Here is a 20,797-nt window from a genome sequence, read left to right on the forward strand (position 1 = left end):
TAACCGTATCCCACAAATTTCAGAATAAGACCTCAGTGATTTCATCCTAAATGCCATACATGACATGGGAATATATTTCAGTTCCAATTCGCATTGTGCATTTTTAAACTGGAATTTGTATTCACAGATAACCTACGCAGAGGCCCAGGGCTGGATTTTCCCAGCGGGTTTCTGAGCCCGCCCTTGCACCTTGTGGGAAACAGTCACTCGTGGTGATTTCTCCCAGTGCGATCAGTTACTGGCCAGGGGGCAGGCTCACTGTCCAATTAAGGTTGAAGCTAAGTAAGGGAGATAGCGCTTCAAAACAGAGCCGCTCTCTCTCTCCAACTTAGTTTAAATTAAAAATGGCTTTTGTAGCCAGGTGACCACTGTCGAGGCAGTTCGGCGGGTGGGGGTGGGGGCTTGGGGTGGCCTCTACAGGGTGGTCTGCAGCTGATCCTGCGCCCAGGCTGACAGGGCCTCAGGCTGCCTATGGCACTAAACTGGCTCCAGCTGCCTGCAGAAACCCAAAGGCTGACTGGAAAGTCCCCCATTGGCCTCCTTTATCTGGCCTCAAGTAACCCGTTAACAAGTGGATTGATATCCACTGCAGGGCTGTCCTGCTGGACACCCCCACCACGAAATTCCGCCTCTGTAAATGGCTTGAGGGCAGGATAGAGCCAGAGGACCTGCACACTCGCTGGCCCACCTCTGATTCTGGTTCTAGTGGGGACTAAAAATTAAATGTCAATCGTTCAGGTTCCCCCTCCGTACGCATCGACTCGCTGCTGGGATACAGGTTCCTGCCCAAGTGGCCATTTCCCATCCATGAACCTACTCGCAACTGTGGAAAGGATCACAGCCTCGCCTGAGTATGCCCTCACCCAACATCTGCAGACACTCTTTCCGCTGGAGTTACTGGTACGTGGCTGATTCCCTCCTCATCCCAAGAACACTGCAGCTAAGTGAGTACAGGACAGGAATCAAATCTGACTCTTCCTATTCTGAATGCTTCAGTATTATACTAGACAATACAATTATCAGTGAGCTATACCCTCCCAGATTTAAACAGCTTTTTTGTATGTACTGGCCTTTTATATTTAGCATTCTGGATGTAATAACCATCTAAATGTAAACCAAGTCTAACAAAAATATCACCGTATAGTTAAGAATAACAATCCTGTGTAGGCAGTTACATCTGCCACCCTGAGTAGCTATGGTTTTACTGGGTTGTTACAGGTATTAATGGTTCTTCATTTCTGAATGTCACAGCCCCTTGACCACGACGTTCAAAATGGGATTTGACTTTGACACTTCCAGCTCCACGAAAGCGCCACTGGTCCACCTTATTGATTGGTATCAACATGAAAGCAGGTTAAGTACCAAACTCCAATGGATCAATAATGGCATTCCTTGCACCTGGATAGAAGTGACAAATCACTTGGGGCAGCTGAGCGGACAAGCCAATGTGAAAGCACCAGTCCTGAATGAAGAATTTAAGTGGTTCTATTAGGTGCACTTTACACCCACTGGGTCTTTATATTTCTGTCAGTGGCTTCATGTGTTGATTGATTTCCAGTGGTAGCAGAATCGTGCGCCGAACATTTATCTTCAGTCAGTGGCAACATGACGACATATAAGAACTTGTCTCACAATTTTCCTTGAGTTTGAGGTTTCTCTGATGATTTTACGTTGAGTATTTGCCAATTTCTTGCTTCAAAAAAAAGTTTTCTAAAATAAACCAGGTTTTCCCATGAGACTGGTTTAATTTACTGTGGTGTTCATCATTTTCGTCTCATCCTGCCTCACTGGTAAAGAGTTCTGTGCCCATTTGCAATAATTAATGGCTTTCTTTCATCGGAGTTCTGCCCTTTATATGTGAAAAACTGAAACAAAATCTGCAGAGGTTTTATTAAGGATAAGCAAATTGTTTTGTGCGCTCAAGGTAAATCATGTTGGTACGTGGAAAGGAAACATATCCCACTTTTGGCACCCAGGCTCATTTACAAAAAACTCCAGGTCAGGCACAGCAGGGCCAAGGTCTAGGGTGAACCTCCATCTGCCCTGCTCCAAAACACCTTAAAACAAGTTCCTCCTCTCTCACCCTCAATTTCACCAATAAGACATTTCCTTCCACACTAGCCACCCAGACAGCTTGTTAATTTGTCAATTTAATGCTAAACATTACCCCCCCCACCTCAAACAGCAGCCCCCAACCTCAAAAAAAAAATCACCTGGTCATTCTTCTTTGTGCTGTTTGTAGAATCGCATTCACAAAATGGTTGCCATGGCTTCCTACAAAATAGTCCCCACATTTTCAAAGTAATCCAGTGTACACGAAGCACCTTTCAGAATATCCCCGGAGATAAGATAAAGGTAATCATGGATAATTTTGGCTTGTAGGCCCATGTTCACTCGAAAAAAGGACTGAACCAGCCAAATGCATTCATATTGGATATTTCCTACATTGCCAGGGTGATAACACTTCAAAAATACTCCAGTGGTTGTAACATGCTTTGGGGCATGAATAAATATGTTTTTTTTTACAACCCACAAGAGGGACCTTCATCCCAAGAGTCCAGGTTGGATTCTTGCATAAGTCCAGTTTGCGCTGCTACAGGAGAGTCCAACAGGTATCAAAGAAAACGTTAATCTTTAACGATTAACCTCAAAGCAAAAAATCCCCCATCACATGACATCTCAGCTCACCTGCTCACAGGTGCACACAGCTGTCCTAAAAGAGCCGCCACTCTGCCCCTTTTCCGTGAAGTGCATTAGTGTTGACTGAACCTTTACATTCATGAAGAAAACCTGCCCCCTGCCCGGGTATATTCAGTTAAAGGTTTCCTTAAAAAAATCCAACATCAATAAATAAACCAGAATAAAAAAAGACTCTGGTTGCTTTGGCAATGTCAGGGCCTTCACCAATTGATAGGGAACGGAACAATTATACACATCTAAAACTTAACTAAAAATCCCATACGGAAAGATGCTTGCTCTCTTCCAAGGGACTGCTGGTTCTATGCAAAATTCCTCAGTTATTCAGTCTCAAACACACAGGTGCAGAGGCAATGAACAATATTCCAGTTCAAACTCTAGCAGTGTTCCATTCTATGAATATTAACTGAAGGACCCCTAATGCTGCTTCGAAATTGTCCAGAGGCCTCCTTTAATGGGATATAAAGAGCTGATCTTCCCTCCCCTTCTTCCAACTGTGAATGGCTAACTTAGCATTTGGGAACGGAATAAAGTGAGCTGCCTGTAGTACACAGCAGCTGCAATCCTTGCTATTCGCACTGGGATTAGTGACGGTGCTGAGCTGGTTTTTTTGTAGCAAACACTGATTCACTGTGGAACACTTCACTCAGCTTCCCTCTGATGTTCCATTACTGCACTAGATGCAACCCAAGGGCAAAGTGGAGAGACTGGGTCAAGGCTGCATCGAAGGCACATTTACTACCTCATGCCATATTCAGACTCTTTATCTCTATTTTTCTCTCCTCCTGTGCAGAAGGTACTATCTAGGGTTTTATTTAATGAGTAAGCCACCCTTCTGTCCCTCACTCAAGTGCACATTCTTCATGTCCAAATCTAGATTGTCAGGCTATTCAACTTTTGTAAGCATCACAACCAAGCTCAATCCAGTCTCTGCCCCTCTTCTGTACAGAGGCAGTGTCCAGCAGGAGTGATTGGATAGTCGTGGGGATGAGCACCAGCCCAGCGGGCACTGAGGCCAACTACAGCAATACTACTACTGCCATTCTGGCTGGTGCCAAACACTCATTGGAAACTAGAAATGAAACCTGGGCCTTTCAGGACCTCACGAAGCTATTCCACACCGGGTGGCATGGTTATCTGCAGCCATCAGCGGAGCCCCTCCAGAATATCTGGCCATGAGGCACAATTGCAGAAGCCAGAGGAGTTTTGGAGGGTAAAAGGATACCATAAGGTCAAGTCCCATAGTTCCAAAGCTGCCAATCAACCAGGGAAGATGATGCACCACATAGTTGCCCTCACTTTGCCCTTCTTTTGGGGTTTTCAGCAGCACACTCAGGCCGTATGCAAGATTCCCTATAATCATCAGAGCAAAGAGGAAGGGGGAGATGCCTTCTGTGGACTTCCTTTTCATCTGAGAAGAAAAAAAACATAATTTTAAAAAGGAAAATACAAATAGCATTTCTTCCCCTCACTCCACTCCTCTGGAATCTTTCTGGGATTTGGATGCACTATAGGCTTCAGTACCGCACAGTGTGCGACCATCAGCATGACAGCCTCTCAAACACTTACGGTTCTGCACAGTTGAGGTAATCTAGACGCGAGGTAAAATACAGACGAAAAGGAACCAATTGTAAATCCGATGATTTCTTTAATAGTAAATACCTGCAAATGACAAGATGACAGACTGAATAGAAACAGTTTAATGTGATAACTAAAAGGAGAACCAATATTACAAATGCTTATGAACGTATGAACTAGGAGGAGGCCACTCGGCCCTTCGCGGCTGCTCCACCATTCAATTAGATTGTGGCTGATCTTGTTGAATAGCAGTTGAGCTTTTATTCCCTGTAATGAACTTTGTGGTTCTTCAAGGACTGGACCGATTCCAATGGAATCAGGGGAGGGAGTGTGTTACAATCAAGCTTTCTAACCAAATATTCAAAGGATTGCTCTCTTACAATAATAAAAATACAAAAAGGAAGTATACAAGGGCAAGTTATTTAATTGGATTTACAGTGGGGGGGAGAAAGCAGGTCGGGGGGGAGGGGGAGGGGGAGGGGAGCGGGTAGAGAGAGGGGGAGGGGAGCGGGTAGAGAGAGGGGGAGGGGAGCGGGTAGAGAGAGAGAGAGAGAGAGAGAGGGTAGAGAGAAAGCGCGAGAGCAGGTAAAGAGAGAGAGTAGGTAGAGAGAGGGGCGGAGAGGCGGCTAGATGGAAAGAGAGGCAGAGTGAATAGAGTTCAACTACACAAATCTTTATTGCATTTTTTTCCTGCAGCTGAGAAAGCAGAAAAGCATTGGGATCCTCAGTGTAATAAATACCTCGTTAAAAAAGAGGAAATGTTACATCTGTAGAAATCATTGATTAGATCAGCGAAAATATGTTCAATTTTGGATGGTCGGCTATAGGAAGACTGTTAAAACCATGGGAAGGGTGCAAAAGGGATTTACAAAGGCGTGAAAGTAGTTTAGGAAACACTTGAGAACTCTTGTGCAAATGGCAATTGATGCTGGATTAATAGTAAATTTTGAATATGATTGGCAAATTTTTATGAATCTGAGGGATTTGGGGCAAAGGCAGGTATACGGAATTAGGTCACAGATCAACCACTAAATGCCAGACCAGACTTAACGGGCAAAAATCTTCTCCTATGTCATGACTGAGAGGCTCTAGTTATGAAGAGAATCTAGTGAAATGGAGGGTGAATGGGTGCTGGGTGGGGTCTTTTCGTTAGGACATAGAAAGTTAAGGCGAGATGTGAAAGAGGTGTTGATCATGGAGAGGTTTGATACAGGCTCAAGGATTAGGGTTCTGTATGTCCATCATTTTATCTCTCTTCTGTTAATCACTTCTTCAATTCCCTTCCCTTGAAAACTTGCACTTAAAAATAGAGTGGGCATTCAAACTCCTGCTCGGAGGCTACTGTCAATTCAGCAACAGTAACCCAAGCATCTCCGTCTTTGTATTTCTCAGTTGTGGGTTTGTCCAATTTGATGTTTTTGGAGCCTGGAGGTTTGCAAAATGTGGTTCCTAGTAGTTTTGACTCATTGGTGAATAAATCTGAAAATGCCAAGATTTGTTTGTTTTCAGCAGCCTCAGACATTTGAGAGCAGGTAAACTCTATACAGCTGGACCAGACTCCATGATACACAGCAAAACAGCTCATGAAGACAAAACGTTTGGACATCTTTGCCTTAAAGGATGCGAGTGGATGTGAGTAAACGTGCATGGACTCAGGCAGATGCTATCTTTTGTGCAGAGAGTGATGGTTAAGTTAGAACTGACCTGGTTAGCAGATAAATCAGAAACAGCCAATAGAGAACGGCTAGTGGGCCTCGGCCTTTCTTGAATTGGAGACCCAAAGTCTTTCCCTGGTAGCAAGGAGACAGTGGCTCCAAGCATCACAAATGCAACAACAGCGTTGATTGCAGTTCCATCTGAAAGAAACCACAGCTTTAAATTCTTTGCACATCGGAAACATTTTAATGTTTAGGAGTAATTTGAAACATTTGCTCAATGAACAGAGATGGTTAGTATCCAGAAAAACATGAAATGCTGGAAATACTCAGCAAGCCAAGCAGCATCTATGCAGAGAGAAACAGTCAACATTTCAGACTGATGACCTTTTGTGTCAGAACTGGAAAAACGTCAAGAGATGTGAAAGGTTTTAAGTACACAGGCAGGGAAGGGGCAGGGGAAGAGGGGAAAAGAACAAAGGGGAAGGTCTGTATTAGGGTGGAGAGGAGAGATTAAATGACAAAAGGGATGATGGTGCAAGGCAAAGGGGATGGTAATGGGACACAAAGAAACAAAAAAAAAGGAATAACAGAAACATTACCTGCTGTCCAATGACAAACTGGAGTAGTGGTTATGATCTGATATTGTAGAACTTAATGTTGATTACAAGGTTGCAAAATACTCAATTGAAAGACGGGGTGCTGTTCCTCAAGCTTCATTAGAACAAAGTCAAAGCCACAGACAGAACGGGAGGGGAGGAACATTCAAATGGAAAGCGACTAGCAGCTTAGCAAAGCAATCACCCAGTCTATGTCCCAATGTAGAGCAGACTCCATCGTGAGGTATGCTGCCACTCTGATCTCTCTATTCTCTGCCTCCCACATTGTTCCAATGAAGCTCAACAAGAGCTCGAGGAACAGCACCTCATCTTTCAATCGGAAGGGTCAGCTCAGTGAGAGACCGTGGTTTGGAAGTGGTGGGATGTATGTATGGTATGTGGAAAGCTACTTGAAAGGCACTTACCTGCTGGAACCAACGTCTTTGCCTCCCTTTAGCTTGTGGGTTTGGCCAGGGCAAAATCGAAAATAGAGATTGTTTTGAAGCACGCAACCTCATTATAATATTGAAGTGACCAACCTGCCCCCTGGGGGATGGCTGATTGGTTGACTGCCTCTACTCCCAACTCAATTAAAGCCAGAAGTGAGCAGACTGGATTTGGGTCAGATGGGATGTAATAATGTAAATCTCAAATCCAAGATTTGGGGGTTAAAATTCCTACCTATGTCCCTGCACACTGCAACAGTCATGAATTTGGCCAACAAATTTTTAAAAATTCTAGACTCTTCTTCCAATTGGCACTAGACCCAAAACCCACTGGTGCATTCGTTTCAAGACGAGTCCGGCAGCACACTTCCCTGGAACCCTTGAAATGTTACGTTCTGGTTCATGTTTGACAGGTTTATCCTTAATAAATTGGTAATAAAAGCCCAGAAAAATAAGTGACATTTGGATTTATCCATTTTCAAAAGACTATACAGAGCATCATTTCTCCAACACCAACCTCAAGTTACTCTTCTCTTCTCTCTTTACAAAGGTACTCCCCTCCCTCTAACCATCACACTGCCCCTCCAACCACATTATCATGGGCACTCTCACTGGTCCATTTTGCTAAACAAGGGGTCTTCCCACACTCTGATCATCCCAATTAATACTGGCCTGGTGGAGCTCCTTTAAAGCTCCTTCCCCACCATCATTGAATCCCCTACTCCACCACCCACAGCACTATTCCTGCTCCAGTAGTGAAAAGCTGTTCTGTGCAAGAATTTTCACAATAACCCTGCTTTATCAAACAGCAGATACTCAGAGATTGCAGAGTCATAGCGACAGATGAGGCTGGAAACAAAGCTCATTTTTTGCCACTTTGGCAGCTTCGAAGTGTACACACATTGCTTTTGCCCGCTGTGTCCATAGCAATACCAAAGATTAGCATACTTCAGGGAAAGAGAATCAAGAAAATCAACTGAGCTTCCCAGCTTTGATCATCTAATGACTGCTGTGGGGATGTGTATGTAGATTCTAGGTGAGGGTAGGACCAGGTTCTGATATGATGCCTGCGCCCCTCAGCAAGTATCCTGCCAACAGAGCTCATGCAGGAATAATGGCTACTTTGGTCACGCACCAGAGCACTGCTGGCATCTGTGGAACTGTACTGGAACAACAGTCTGGTGAGGAAAATGTTACTGCTTCATTACTAGTAACCCTTCCCAACCAAATTCAAGCCCCAACTCTATGTCCAAAATGGCTGCAATGGACAGAATGCATCATCAAATAATGCAATATTCGATATTTCATTTGTGAAAGCCAAGAATTCAGTGTTATGTCCACTGAAAGGATGACAACTACAGCCATCACACTAATGCATGGGCTAAATAGTCTTCAGTGTTGTATCATTCTCCAATTGCACATATTGTCTATGCCTGGCTTCCATCAAACCTGTAAGCAACTATATCTATTGCAGTACATGAAATGTCAGACTTAGCATACTTCTTACAAAGACAAGCATAAGATATAAGAGAGAATCTGGCAGAGGGCCTCAAAGAGCAATTAAATAGCAATTAACTACTATTAAATAGTAGTTAACAAAGAGTCACTCACATCGTCTGGACCTATTCTTCCACTTGTAATAAGCATACAGTGAGACCATCATCACATCCACCATGACATAATACACAGCGGTGTAAGTCTGGAAGAACAAACAACAACAGTAGAGATAGGACAGACATAACTAATTAAAATAGTTCACTTAAATACAAATCATCAGCAAAACATGTTCTTTAAAGCAACATGGCCAGACTCAAGGGTAGTGCTGGTGTCTGGTGGAATTGAATCAAAACTATCCCAATGCCTCAGTGCATAAAGTAGGGTTATTAAGCCACATTGACCAGATGCTCCAGGTTCCAGGCCTGGTCTGTGTGGTGTTCGCTGGTCTTGTTTTCAGTGGGGGTGGGGTGATAGGAGGCTGCATCTGGACTTCTGGTTTGTAAAATTCCGTTTCACACAGTCAGCAAGGAAGAGAATTTTTCTTTTTTTTTCTTAAACATAATGATATCGATCTGGCTGGTTGTTTTCCAAGCGAGAGGCACAAATGTTGGGAAGGAAACAGCTAACTCACAAGGGGTTCAATTGTTAATCATCAGTTAACAATCTAAGTACCCATTTGGATGTATAAAAAGGAAACAGGTGAGGCAAGTTCTCTCTATTATAGAGGATTTTATGCACTAGAAATGAAACTATCTAAAGGAGTCGGTTTTGGTCTCAGTCTTTATTGCCAAACAACTATTGAAGCTTAATAAATGTCACAGAAGATGGTGGCTGCTTGTAAGTAAAAAAGACTGGAAACTAAGTTTTCTTTGGACAAAAGACTGTATTTGGCATTAACTTTAAGGGCAGAGTGGTTTAGAATCACTCAAAAATGGCTGAATCAAAATGTAGTGTGTCAGGGTACAATTACACCGATGTTTTCTGAGCGTCTTCCATATGACCAATGGAAGAATGAAGTAACCATGTGGACATGGGTTACGTCCTTGTCAAAGTAAAAACAGGGAATGGTCTTGGCACTTTTGTTACCATGCAAAAGCAAAATAAGATGCAAAAGCATTTTTGGAGTTGGAGCCTGAGCGTTTGGACGCAGGTCTATGGATAAGATCTATCAAAAAGACGATTTATTAAGTGCTTATGAAGAGTGATCAGATTTTGACAAATTTAAGAAGCTGGAGGATAGTTCCAGATTACATAATGGAATTCAGTAGACTATGTGCAAGATTGCAAAAATTCTGTCTGGAAATTCCCCAACCAGTGCTGGTATTTAAGTTACTAGAGTGTACCAAGGTATCGAATGTGGACAGACTTCTAGTTTTGATGGGAGTTAAGTTTGTGGAATGACACCCACTGCTAGAACAGATGCTCTTTAAAAAAGAAAATGCCTCGGAAAACATTCCTTTATCCGGCAGCGTTCGTGGTGTAATGAGCCATTTGGTGGTAAGACAGAAAATGGAGAAGGCAATGTTAACGGGATGGCGAGATAATCTAGAAACAGGACACAGGCATCAGCACAAAAGGAGATTTGTAACTAGAAACGACGAGGACAGAAACACCTTTGACAGTTATGGCAGGAAAAAAGAATTGGGGAATTATCACAAAAGAATGAACCCCAGAAATGCCCGGAGTGTGGTCAATTGGTGTTTTAGATGCGATTCAAAATACCATTATTTTATACCAAAGAACTCTCATAAATGATGTGTTTGAAATTAAACATGAGACAGAAGGCTCCGAAGAAGATGGAGATATTGACTAAAGAGAGGGTATTGTATTAGTTACAAAAGTTTCAGCCCAGTGATGAATGTCTTGGTTGCAGAGTCCTTCAACTGTGTGGTGCTAGATAACAGATGCGCATCTGTGTGTGGTTAAATAGACTGGTTAAAATGCTAAATAAAAATAAAAATACCTGGAAAAACTCAACAGGTCTGGCAGCATCTGCGGAGAGGAACACAGTTAACATTTCGAGTCCGTATGACTCTTCAACAGAACTAAGGGGGGTGGGACAAGTAGAGCCCCCCTAAAACCAGCTTATATTTCACTTCTATTTTTACTTAGTTCTGTTGAAGAGTCATACGGACTCGAAACGTTAACTGTGTTCCTCTCCGCAGATGCTGCCAGACCTGCTGAGTTTTTCCAGGTATTTTTATTTTTGTTTTGGATTTCCAGCATCCGCAGCCGTTTTTTGCTTTTATCTTGGTGGTTAAAATGCTACCTGGACTACTTAAATGACAAGGATCAGGATAAGGTTAAGGAATTTGAGTTCCACCAGTTTTGGATTTGGAGATGATGATGGTACCCTAAGATCTTTAAAAAGGGTAGTGATTCCCTGTAAGGTAGCTGGAATCAATCATTTCTAGCGAAATATTGTTACTGTTGAGCAGGCCATTGATGTAGAAAGCGTAAATGAAGCTGGACATGGAAAATGACAGGGCTATTTTAATTGTAAAACCTGTGGATTTACAATTCATGCAATCTGGACACTACTGTATTCCTTTAATGAAGTGTGGACATTTGTTGTCTTTTAAAAGGGGGGATAAGGGGGATTTATCAAATGGAAATAGATATATTGATGTTTGTAATATGTAAGAGAAGATCTATCTTCATTAGTTTTTTTTGTGATTATATATACTTAAGGGTTACTTTTATCCTAAGAAGAGGGGAATCTGTTGGGGAACCTCTCTCTCTCCCTCCCTCTTCCCCCACCCTCTGGTTGGAACTAATACAGTGCTTTAAAATTTCATCTTGGAGTCTAGAGAATCCCAAGCCAATATCTCGCGAGAGATTTAATTACACAAGGCATATTAATTGTTATGCCTATGATACAGATTCACAATCCTATCATTGCTCAAATAGGGTAATTTAGTGGAGTTTCCACAGCTCCACTCAATGCCCCTAGCACAAATTGGTGCAGAATGCAAAACCAAGCCATAGCAGGCCATGTGATTCAGGTTGTTTGTTGCAGAGCAAAAGTCACATTGCAGTCACATTCAATGTTAATCCAATCCTCAACTGATAGTTTAACTGGGCTGTTGAATACAATAGGATCTTGCAACTCTAAAGTGTGAAGCCTGCTTACCTGTATTGGCAATTGCTGAGCTAGGAAAGCACCAAGAAAATTGCATGAGTCACCTGCCAGCCAACCCAACAGGAACCAGATTGACACTGCTTGATCCATGTTTCCATTCTGAACAGAACTGTAACACTGCCTAAAATAAAATTAACGAGTTAAAAACAATTTCACAAAACCTTTAAGAAGAAAAAAAGATATAGATATCTCTTCTATATGATGCCCCAACCCAATGTTGGTGCATTCATTTCTGGTTATGGGGGAGGGAAGTTTGATAGCATGCCCATTAAAATGGTATATTCAGGTTCACTTAGGACACTTTGCATCTTAATATTTTTTAAATGGTGAAACACCTGGCACAAAAATGAAAACAAAAAAAACATTTGGATTTATCTATTTTGAAGAGACCATTCAGATACATGTTCCTTATGGCTACCTTGAGTGATTCTTTGCTCCCTTCTTCACAGAGGATCATCCTTCCCTATCAACCATATTAACAAAGGCAATCTCAGATCTCCTTTGTTACTGATTCTGGGTATAGCAAAGAGAAGGTACAGAAACTGGGGAGTAGACTACCTCCTACAAAACCACACTTAAAAGTTAAGTTAGCAAAACCAATGATTTCAAAGTAATAGGGAAGTATTTGTTGCAGTATGAAACATCCTAAGTTTATTTGTGAGAGGACATGGTGGTGGTTGGGGAGAATACAAATGGATTTCAAAAATCAAAATTGATTTTATTTATATATTTTTAAAAACATCTGGCTTGACTGGACACGGAATTCATCAAATTCTGCCTAAATGATTGCAGAGGGAATTGGTTCCTCAAAGTGCTCTACACCCCAGTGATGGTGAACCTCACCCTTTCAGGTAATTTTTGTGACATTGGTTAAGGCAAAGTCATAAAATGACAAGCATGTTCCACACAGCAGCACAAAACACAACTAGGGAGATGAAACAATTTTAGAAGCAGAGAAAGCAACTGAGGAGAATGTAGAATAATTGCTCCTTTAATAGTTAACTTGTGAATTTAAAACATTTCCATTTATAGGAGATTCAGTAGTTTCTCCCCTTTTTTGCAGTACCAGAGTACACAGATTTAAAGTAATTTGGCAAAAGAACCAGAGGTGAAATGAGGAGACATTTTCTATGCAGCGAGTTTTGATGATGTAAATGTGCAGTGTTTAGGGGTGGCAGAAGCAGATTCAATAGTCACATTCAAACAGGAATTGTATAAATACTTTAAAAAAATTGCATGAGGAAATTGAGGTGGAGTGAGATTAATTGAACAGCTCTTTCAAAGGTGGGCTGAATGGCCACCTTCAATCTACAATAGATCTACGGTAGCTCACTGATTAAGTTGTTACAAATAGCTTGTGAACCAGGGTTTGAGGAGAAATCGTGCACATTTTGGCAAAGACATTCCAGTCTGGAAAAAGATAGTGTTAAGATCCTGGAGTGCTCAAATGTTCTCTACATCCATTGATAACTATACCTGGTAGTGATCCATATGGACCAACAAGTTCCAGATTCAGTCCCAAGTATGTTTTTAAATAAATTCTCAGAACGTGGTCATTATTGGCAAGGATGGCATTTATTAACCATCCTTAGTAGTTCTGAGAATGTGGATCACCTTCTTAAACCACTGTATAGTTTTGATACAATTGAGTGGCTTGTTAGACCACTTAGTTATGTCAGCTGCATTGCTCTGGGGCAGGTGCCATATAGGTCAGACCAGGTAACAATGCCTCATTTCTACCTTCTTTCAGTTCTGAAGACAGCCATATTCAACTTGAAACTGTTTCTCTCTTCAGATGCTGCCAGCCCGAGTATATCCAGCACATTGTTTTATTTCAGATTTCCAGCATCTGCAGTATTTTGCTCCTATTATAAAAGGACAGATTTCCTTCCCTGAAGGGCATTTGGAGGAGCTAGGTCCTTACAACAGTCCAGCAGTTTCGCAGCCACTTTTACTGACACCAGCTTTTAATTTTCCAGTTCTTTAAACTGAATTAGGTGATTTGAGTCCTGTGAACAGGAGAAAAAGAGCAAGAACTCCTGCTTCTGATTGCTATCTAGCCCATCTAAGTGAACAATTAAATGGGGGCAGCACCAGGCACAATTGTGATGCTAACCAGAGTTGAATAACCTGTCCGATGCATACTATCTAGGGTAACGCATGAAAAATGAACGCTTGGGCAAGGTGCTGACGATCAACCTGGTAGCTGTGGAACGCACACCTGAGAGTGTGTTTTCAGGAAGAGAGATGGGGAAAATAACAGACACATGCAGAATGAGATTGTGGTGGTGGAAATAATGGGGAAAAATTGGTAGTACAAGAGAACTGAAACTTAAAATTCATATTGATGCAAGTTTACTTAAAGTTAGTTTACTTAATTTCCTCATTCTGGTTCGTCCACTGATCTTTGCTAAACCACCCATACATCAATGCTGCTGAATCAGTGACTTGTATTTCTCAACTCCAAACCTGTAGATGAGTCAGATATATTCAATGCTGTAGTCTACCGCCATCAATACATCCCCCATTTCAGCACAGTACTAACCATTTATGACAAAGTGGAAGGTGACTTGATAGAAGATATTGGAGGGTTGAAGTAGTAAACAGCAGCAAGGTCATTTGAGACCTCAGGGGGTGGTCATCCCTGTTCAGTTGCAAGTGTCCCCCCAAGCCCAGTTAAGAGTCCCATGCTATGGTTACAAGACATGGTCATTGGTGGCACCAACGAATTTTTGGTGGTGATGGTGGAAGAGCTAGAACCTTGTGGGACAACAGCTACTTACAGGCAAAATAACTTGTTTCCTTCAAGGACAGATGAGGAAGACAGCTGGAAACCACATGTATTCGTTTCCCTGATCATATCACTCACTGAAATTGAAACCAGGAAGCTCTTACAAGCAACTGAAGAGCAAAGTGCGAGCTTGCGAGGCAGAGATAAGGCAGAGGACCTGCCTTAGGCAGACTATGACTCCAATTAAGGGGGACTGAGGGTAGTTAGAGTGGAATCAGAGTCAAACCTGGAGGGAAATAGCTTAAACATTAAGGATAGGCCTTTCAAAAGTGAAAGTGAAGCTAGGTAACACTTCTGTTTTGAGGGATGGGCAATAAAAATGCTGGCCACAAAAGAATAATAAAACTTCTACAAACAAAGAGCTGTAGAAATTTGAAACGCTTAAGCAAACACAAAGTTGATGTTGATTAATTGTTAAATTTAAATCTGATAAATAGATTTTTGTTAACCAAGGGTATAAGGATAGGGGGCAAAGGTAGGGATATAGTCAAACCACAGATCCAACCATGATCACAATGAATGACAGAACAGGCTCAAGGGGTTGAATGGTCTCCTCCTGTTCCTACATTCCTATAAAGTAACATGGGCTCATTTATCTTAATCCGTTACACAACAGGTAAACGCATCATGTATTATACTATCATGTCATATAGACAAGGAAGATCTTGGGTTGATTAGCAGTCTTTGTTATGTTAATAGATCTCATCCATTAAGGTTCTACAAATGGCTTATGGATTTTTAGGTTGAAGAAGGGGAAGATAATTGGATTTAAAACAAAACAAATGAAGGCTGATTGCTAAACAAGTCTAGCCAAACAGGCGAGCCATAAAATCCCAAATTCAATCCCCAGGCTGCCACTTATGGAATTGGAACCAGCAAAGAGTTTGCACTTAGATGACAAAAGGTGAAAAAATATTAGAAGCTCAAACTGTACAAGTGCTGTCGCAATGACCTGTCCCTATCAGATCCCAGGTAACTTTCGACCAGCAAGAGAGCTCCAAATGCAGAAACTCACAGGCCTTTTGTTCTTTTACATGGAAAAACAACTTCTGTCAAGACTAAACCAGGGCATTTTGAATGGAAAGTGGGGTGAAGAGAAATGCCAGCTTGACCTGTTTATTTTCTGATTTTATTCCAGCTTTCCTCTTTATACTGATATGTCTGATTTTATGAAATCCGAAACAAAAAATTGCTGGAAAAACTCAGGTCTGACAGGTCCACAGTCTGTGGAGGGAAAGACAGAGTTAACGTTTCGAGTCCATATGCCTCTTCTTCAGAACCCTTCCAGCATCGGCAGTATTTTGCTTTTATCTTAGCGAAATCTGATTCGGTTTGGCGTTTAGCTGATGGACTGAATTATGATTATATCATTCATTATCAATGGCAATAGGAGTCCCAGTAAATTGTACTTACGGGAAAGCAGACACCATGAAACAGAGGACAGAGAATAACCCCAGAACAATACTGGCCATGTCCCAGCCGTCTTGCGTGCACTCTTTCAAAATATTCCAAACAAATAGCGATCCGTTCGGGCAATTGGTAGTAAAATTTCCCATGAGGTAGCCAGCCATCATTCACACTGTGTTGTTTGGAGGACTTCTGTTTCAAAGACAGCTTCTGCAGCAAGAGTCCAGTCAACACTTGGGAGGGTAACAGGAACAGAATGAAAGACACATAAACAATGCAAATTAAGTACTGAAAGAAACTACATTAACACCCAGATTGGCGACAGTCTGTGTGATGTGAGCGACCCTTTGGTGAAGGGACAGAGAGGGGGGTGGGAAAAGAATTCAGCCAAGTTTAGGAGTTAAATAGCTGACTCGTGTTGGATTAAGAAGGGAATGGCTGTAACCAGGAAACGCAGACTTTCAGGTCTCTACACATTAATCTGTCCTTTCATTAATGTGTTGGCTTTGTACGGAGTGATTTTGTTAATAGTTGCATAAAAATGGCATTGGTCAGGGTTGTTTTACCGGATTTAGGCGGGGAGGGAGGGGAGGGAGTGGGGGGCGCTGAATCGGATTCGGTGCTCAAATCCAGGCTCACTTGACAAACCCACTGCTTCCGCAATCCGTCTCCGCTTTAACCCCCATAATCATTGAAAACCAAGACCCCGGTCCCCGCGAAATGAGCAGGTAACAGAAAACAATTAAGAAGCTCTTTACCCATCCAGCACTTCCCGAAATTGACAATCAACAGCGGATGGAACACTCGGTCACATGATGAGTGATGCGGCAACACAGGTCACGTGAGAGAAGGTCTGAGACATCATTTGGGCTCGGGTTCCAGGACCATTCACGTGGCAATGGATAGGGACTGATTTACTGTCACGGTGGTTCCGTGTGTATTGGCTTGGGGTTTTCAATTCGCATCACAAAGCAGCCCGAGGAAACTAGCACCGAAAGTTACCACTTCAGCAATGTCTTTTTTTTTTGTTTTTTGGGGGGTGGTGGGGGTTGGGGGAATAGCAAGATCTTTCTAAATGAATTGCCTTTTTAGATGTGTTTAAAATCATTCTAACTGTGTTCAGCAATGTCTTGGTGCAAGCCTCTTAACATGTAAAAAAACAGTGGTTAATAGGTATTTATGTGTTAGCTGTGGCTCAGTGGATAGCACTCTTGTCCCTTCGTCATAAGGTTACGGTTTCAAGTCCTGCTCTAAGGCTTAGATAAAAGCAAAATACTCCGGACACAGGAAATCTGAAACAGACACACAAAAAGCTGGAAAAGCTCGGCAGTATCTGTGGAGAGAGAAACTGAGTTGACGTTTTGAGTCCGTATGACTTTCAGAGCTGCAGAGAAGTAGAAATGTGATGAAATTTAAACTGTTTAAGCTGGGTGGAGCAAGTGAAGCTGGATAGAAAGGCCAGTGATAGGTGGAGGCAAAGGAGAGATTGACAAAGATGTCATGCACAAATGGTAGTGGTAAGGGCTTTAAAAAAAAAGGTGCTGATACTGGCAAATGTAAAAAAGCAGAATGTGGTAATAGCAGAACAAGGGTAAGCACTCTGAAAAGAACAACATGGACAAGTAACAGATGTGGTGGGGGGCAGTGGTCGGGGGGGGGGGGGAGATTGAAAATGGGATAAAAAGGGGGATAAAACAATGAATAAATGAATAAAAATAAGTGGATAAAAAGTAAAAATGAATATTGAAAAAATGGGTGAAGATAGAGGAGAGAGTTCAAGGTCTGAAGTTGTTGAACTCAATACTAAGTCTGGAAGGCTGTAAAGTGCCTAATCGGAAGATGAGGTGCTGTTCCTCTTTTGTTCCTCTATTTTGCGTTGGGCTTCACTGGAACATTGCAGCAGGCCAAGGACAGACATGTGGGCATGGCTAAGGCTTGCTTGAGTGCAGAAATCAAGGACATTCCAGTGCAGCACTGAGGGACTGCTATGCTTTCTTTCAGATGGGATGTTAAAGTAAGGGACCATCTGCCTGTTTAGGTGGATGTAAAAGATCCCATGGCATTATTTTGAAGAAGAGCAGACTTATCTTCAGTGTCCTGGTCAATGCTTATCCCTCCATCAACATTACAAAAAAATTATCTGGTCATTATCACATTGATGTTTGTGGTTGTTTGCTATGCATGTTGGTCACCATGTTTCCCATGTTACAACAGTGACTATACTTAAAAAGTGTTAGAAAGAAACTCAATGCAAGCTCAAGGAACAGCAGCTCATCTTTGGACTCGGCACTCTACAGCCGTCTGGATTCAACATTGTCATAATCTCTGCCTCCATTTTGTTTTTTTTTGATGGTTCGATTTTTTTCTCTTTATTTCCTCACTTTGCATTCCGAGGGCTGCTGTGCATTGATTCACACTTCATCTGGAAACATCTTTTGTTTCTTTACCATTACCATCCCTTTGGCTTTGTACCATGAAACCTTTTTGTCATTTAATTCTTCCTTCCCTCCATCACCTTGCCTTTTGTTCTTCTCCTCCCCCTTTCACTTGCTCAAAATCTATTCAGTTTCCATCTTTCCTCAGTTCTGATGAGAGGACATTGATTTGAAACATTAACTCTGTTTCTCTCCTGGAATGCTGCCTGCCTGATCTGCATAATATTTCCAGCATTTTCTGTTTTTATTTCAAAAGTAATTCATTGGCTGTGCTCATGGATGTCTGATGGCAGTGTAACGTGATATATGGATGCAAGTCTTATTTATAAATTTAACATGCAGGCATATTTGCCTGTTTTGCAGGGAAAAGTGTAAGTGCACGAAAGTCTACAGGATGGGATACAAATAATGAAAGCACTCTTCTAGGAAGTATGGGTGCATATCCCTGCAGCCTTTTTAAAATTTATTTAATCATGGGATGTGGGCTTTGCCGGCTAGGCCTGCATTTATTGCCCATCTCTTACCCTTGAGAAGGAGGCGGTGAGCCGCCTTCTTGAATTGCTGCAGTCCATGTGGTGTAGGAACATCCACAGTGCTGTTAACAGATAGCCAGTTAATCACATTTTGGGATTGACTGCCCATTATTTTGAAACCAACCAATAATGTTGTTTTGGGAATCCGGGAAAGAATGAGTGATGAGAAGGGTTTCAGGGGAAGAAAACTCAAATGCGTGCACAGTGCACGAAAGTCAAAATCAATTTTCATGTTATTCCTGTGCCATAAACTAAATTTGCAAACAGATATAAATTATTTTGCATTCAATTTTCATCAGCACTCTGCCTCCATCCCAGATCATTCCGAATTGGTAAAAGGTGACCACCATTTCGGGCTCTCATTTTTAGGTCTCTGTTTGTAGCACTCTCCATCTGTCCTTGTGGGTTCAAGCACATTTCAGAGCTTGAGCACATAATCCTAGATGCACTCCAGTGCAGCGCCAAAGGAATGATGTATTGTTGAAGGTGTTGTCCTTCAAATTAGACATTAAACTGAGATTCTGTCTACCTGTCCTGGTGATTTAGAGGGACATTAAAGAACTCATTGTGCAATTTAAAGAGTGGATAAATTCTTCAGGTGTCCTGGACAAAATTCCCCCCAAAACAAAAACAAATTAACTGGTTATTCATCTTGTTTCTATTTTTGGGACCTTATATGCAAAGTAGCTTCTGTATAATCACAGTCACTGTACTTCAATAAAATTCTTGCATAGAAATTGATTTGGATATTTCTGAATGATATGAGCTGAGCATCCAATCTCTCCTGAAAAGGGGGGAATGGGAAACCAGGAAGATAAGCAAGGGGTGCTACAGACCAGGATGATTAGAGGAAGGAAGTGAAGACTGAAAGAGGGGCGAATGGGAGATCAAGAGTCTAAAAGAGAAGCTAGAAACTGGGAGTTTGTAAGCGGGGTTGGCTGGAGGCTTGGTCTGAGAGAAGGGAATGGCGAAAGCAGCACTTTCCAGGAAATAGAGAATAGTGGGACCGTGCCAAAAGCAGGTGAATGTCTTCTCAAAATGAACTACAGTGAAATCCACCACAATACCTTGCATATAAGGCAACTAATTTTCAACCCCTGAACAATGATCTACATTTCTAGTCGTTGGCACTAGACCTGTCCTTTGGGAAATATCATACTCGGGAACAGTGCTTACATACAATAGAAAAGGGAGGGTCACCTGAATTCTGATGATGGATCAGTAATTAAACATTATCTTTTTCTATTTCAAAAAAGAAAGACTTGCATTTACAACCATTTTAACCTTTAATGACCTCAGGATGAATTAAAATACTTTACAGCCAATGAAATACTTTTGAAGTGTAGTCAATGTTGTAATGTAGGAGTCATGGAGGCTAATTTGTACACAGCAAGCTCCCATAAACAGCAATGTGATGATGACCAGATAAAAAGATTTGTGTGCTCAAGTCCTAGATTGGGACTCGAACCCACAACATTCTGACACAGTACTACCAACAGAACTACAGCTGATACAAGATGTTTTTATATTATGGGTGGAATCATCCCAGATTTGTACTAAGTGTGGTAGCAAGCAGGAAAAAGGATGTTTTACCCGCTGGCTGCAATGGCAGCTTTTCACACCGTTTTGTCCCAATCTCACCTTATTGATTATGCAGCCACAGGAAACATGCCATCTCACTGGCGGGTAGCATCTGAATTGCCCGCCATGCCATTACCTTGCCACTTCCTCACTCCGGGGGCCATATCCAAACTGCAGCCAACCACACAGTTCTCAATGCTTGCAGCCCTGGACTGCTCCAGAGAAGACTTTGCCCTAAAAGCCAAGAAGCGTTCTGTGATCTGTCACTGGAATGCCTTTTGGAGGCCCCCCCTGATGTCCTCCACCCCCACTCCACTCCAACTCTGGTTGCACGAGGCCCAGCAATCTCACCACTCCAGCTTGGGAGGTAGTGGCAGTGGTGGTCAGTGCCAACACTGCACGGAAGTGGTTGGCTATCCAGTGCAGAAAGAGGATG

General features: G+C 42.1%; 1 protein-coding gene across 1 annotated transcript; it reads right to left on the reverse strand.

The window, feature by feature from the left end:
* Positions 1-1,007: 1,007 nt before the first annotated feature.
* On the reverse strand, positions 1,008-16,358 carry slc66a1 (solute carrier family 66 member 1). The gene is made up of 7 exons (XM_078558063.1): positions 15,819-16,358; positions 11,606-11,735; positions 8,587-8,674; positions 5,980-6,131; positions 4,267-4,359; positions 3,923-4,108; positions 1,008-1,877 (listed from the first exon to the last, which is right to left on the reverse strand). The coding sequence occupies exons 1-7, from the start codon at positions 15,977-15,979 to the stop codon at positions 1,785-1,787; spliced, it is 903 nt and encodes a 300-aa protein (XP_078414189.1). The 5' UTR covers positions 15,980-16,358; the 3' UTR covers positions 1,008-1,784.
* Positions 16,359-20,797: the final 4,439 nt, after the last annotated feature.

The sequence above is a fragment of the Cetorhinus maximus genome, chromosome 15 (assembly GCF_964194155.1).
Source record: "Cetorhinus maximus chromosome 15, sCetMax3.hap1.1, whole genome shotgun sequence".
Taxonomy (NCBI): domain Eukaryota; kingdom Metazoa; phylum Chordata; class Chondrichthyes; order Lamniformes; family Cetorhinidae; genus Cetorhinus; species Cetorhinus maximus.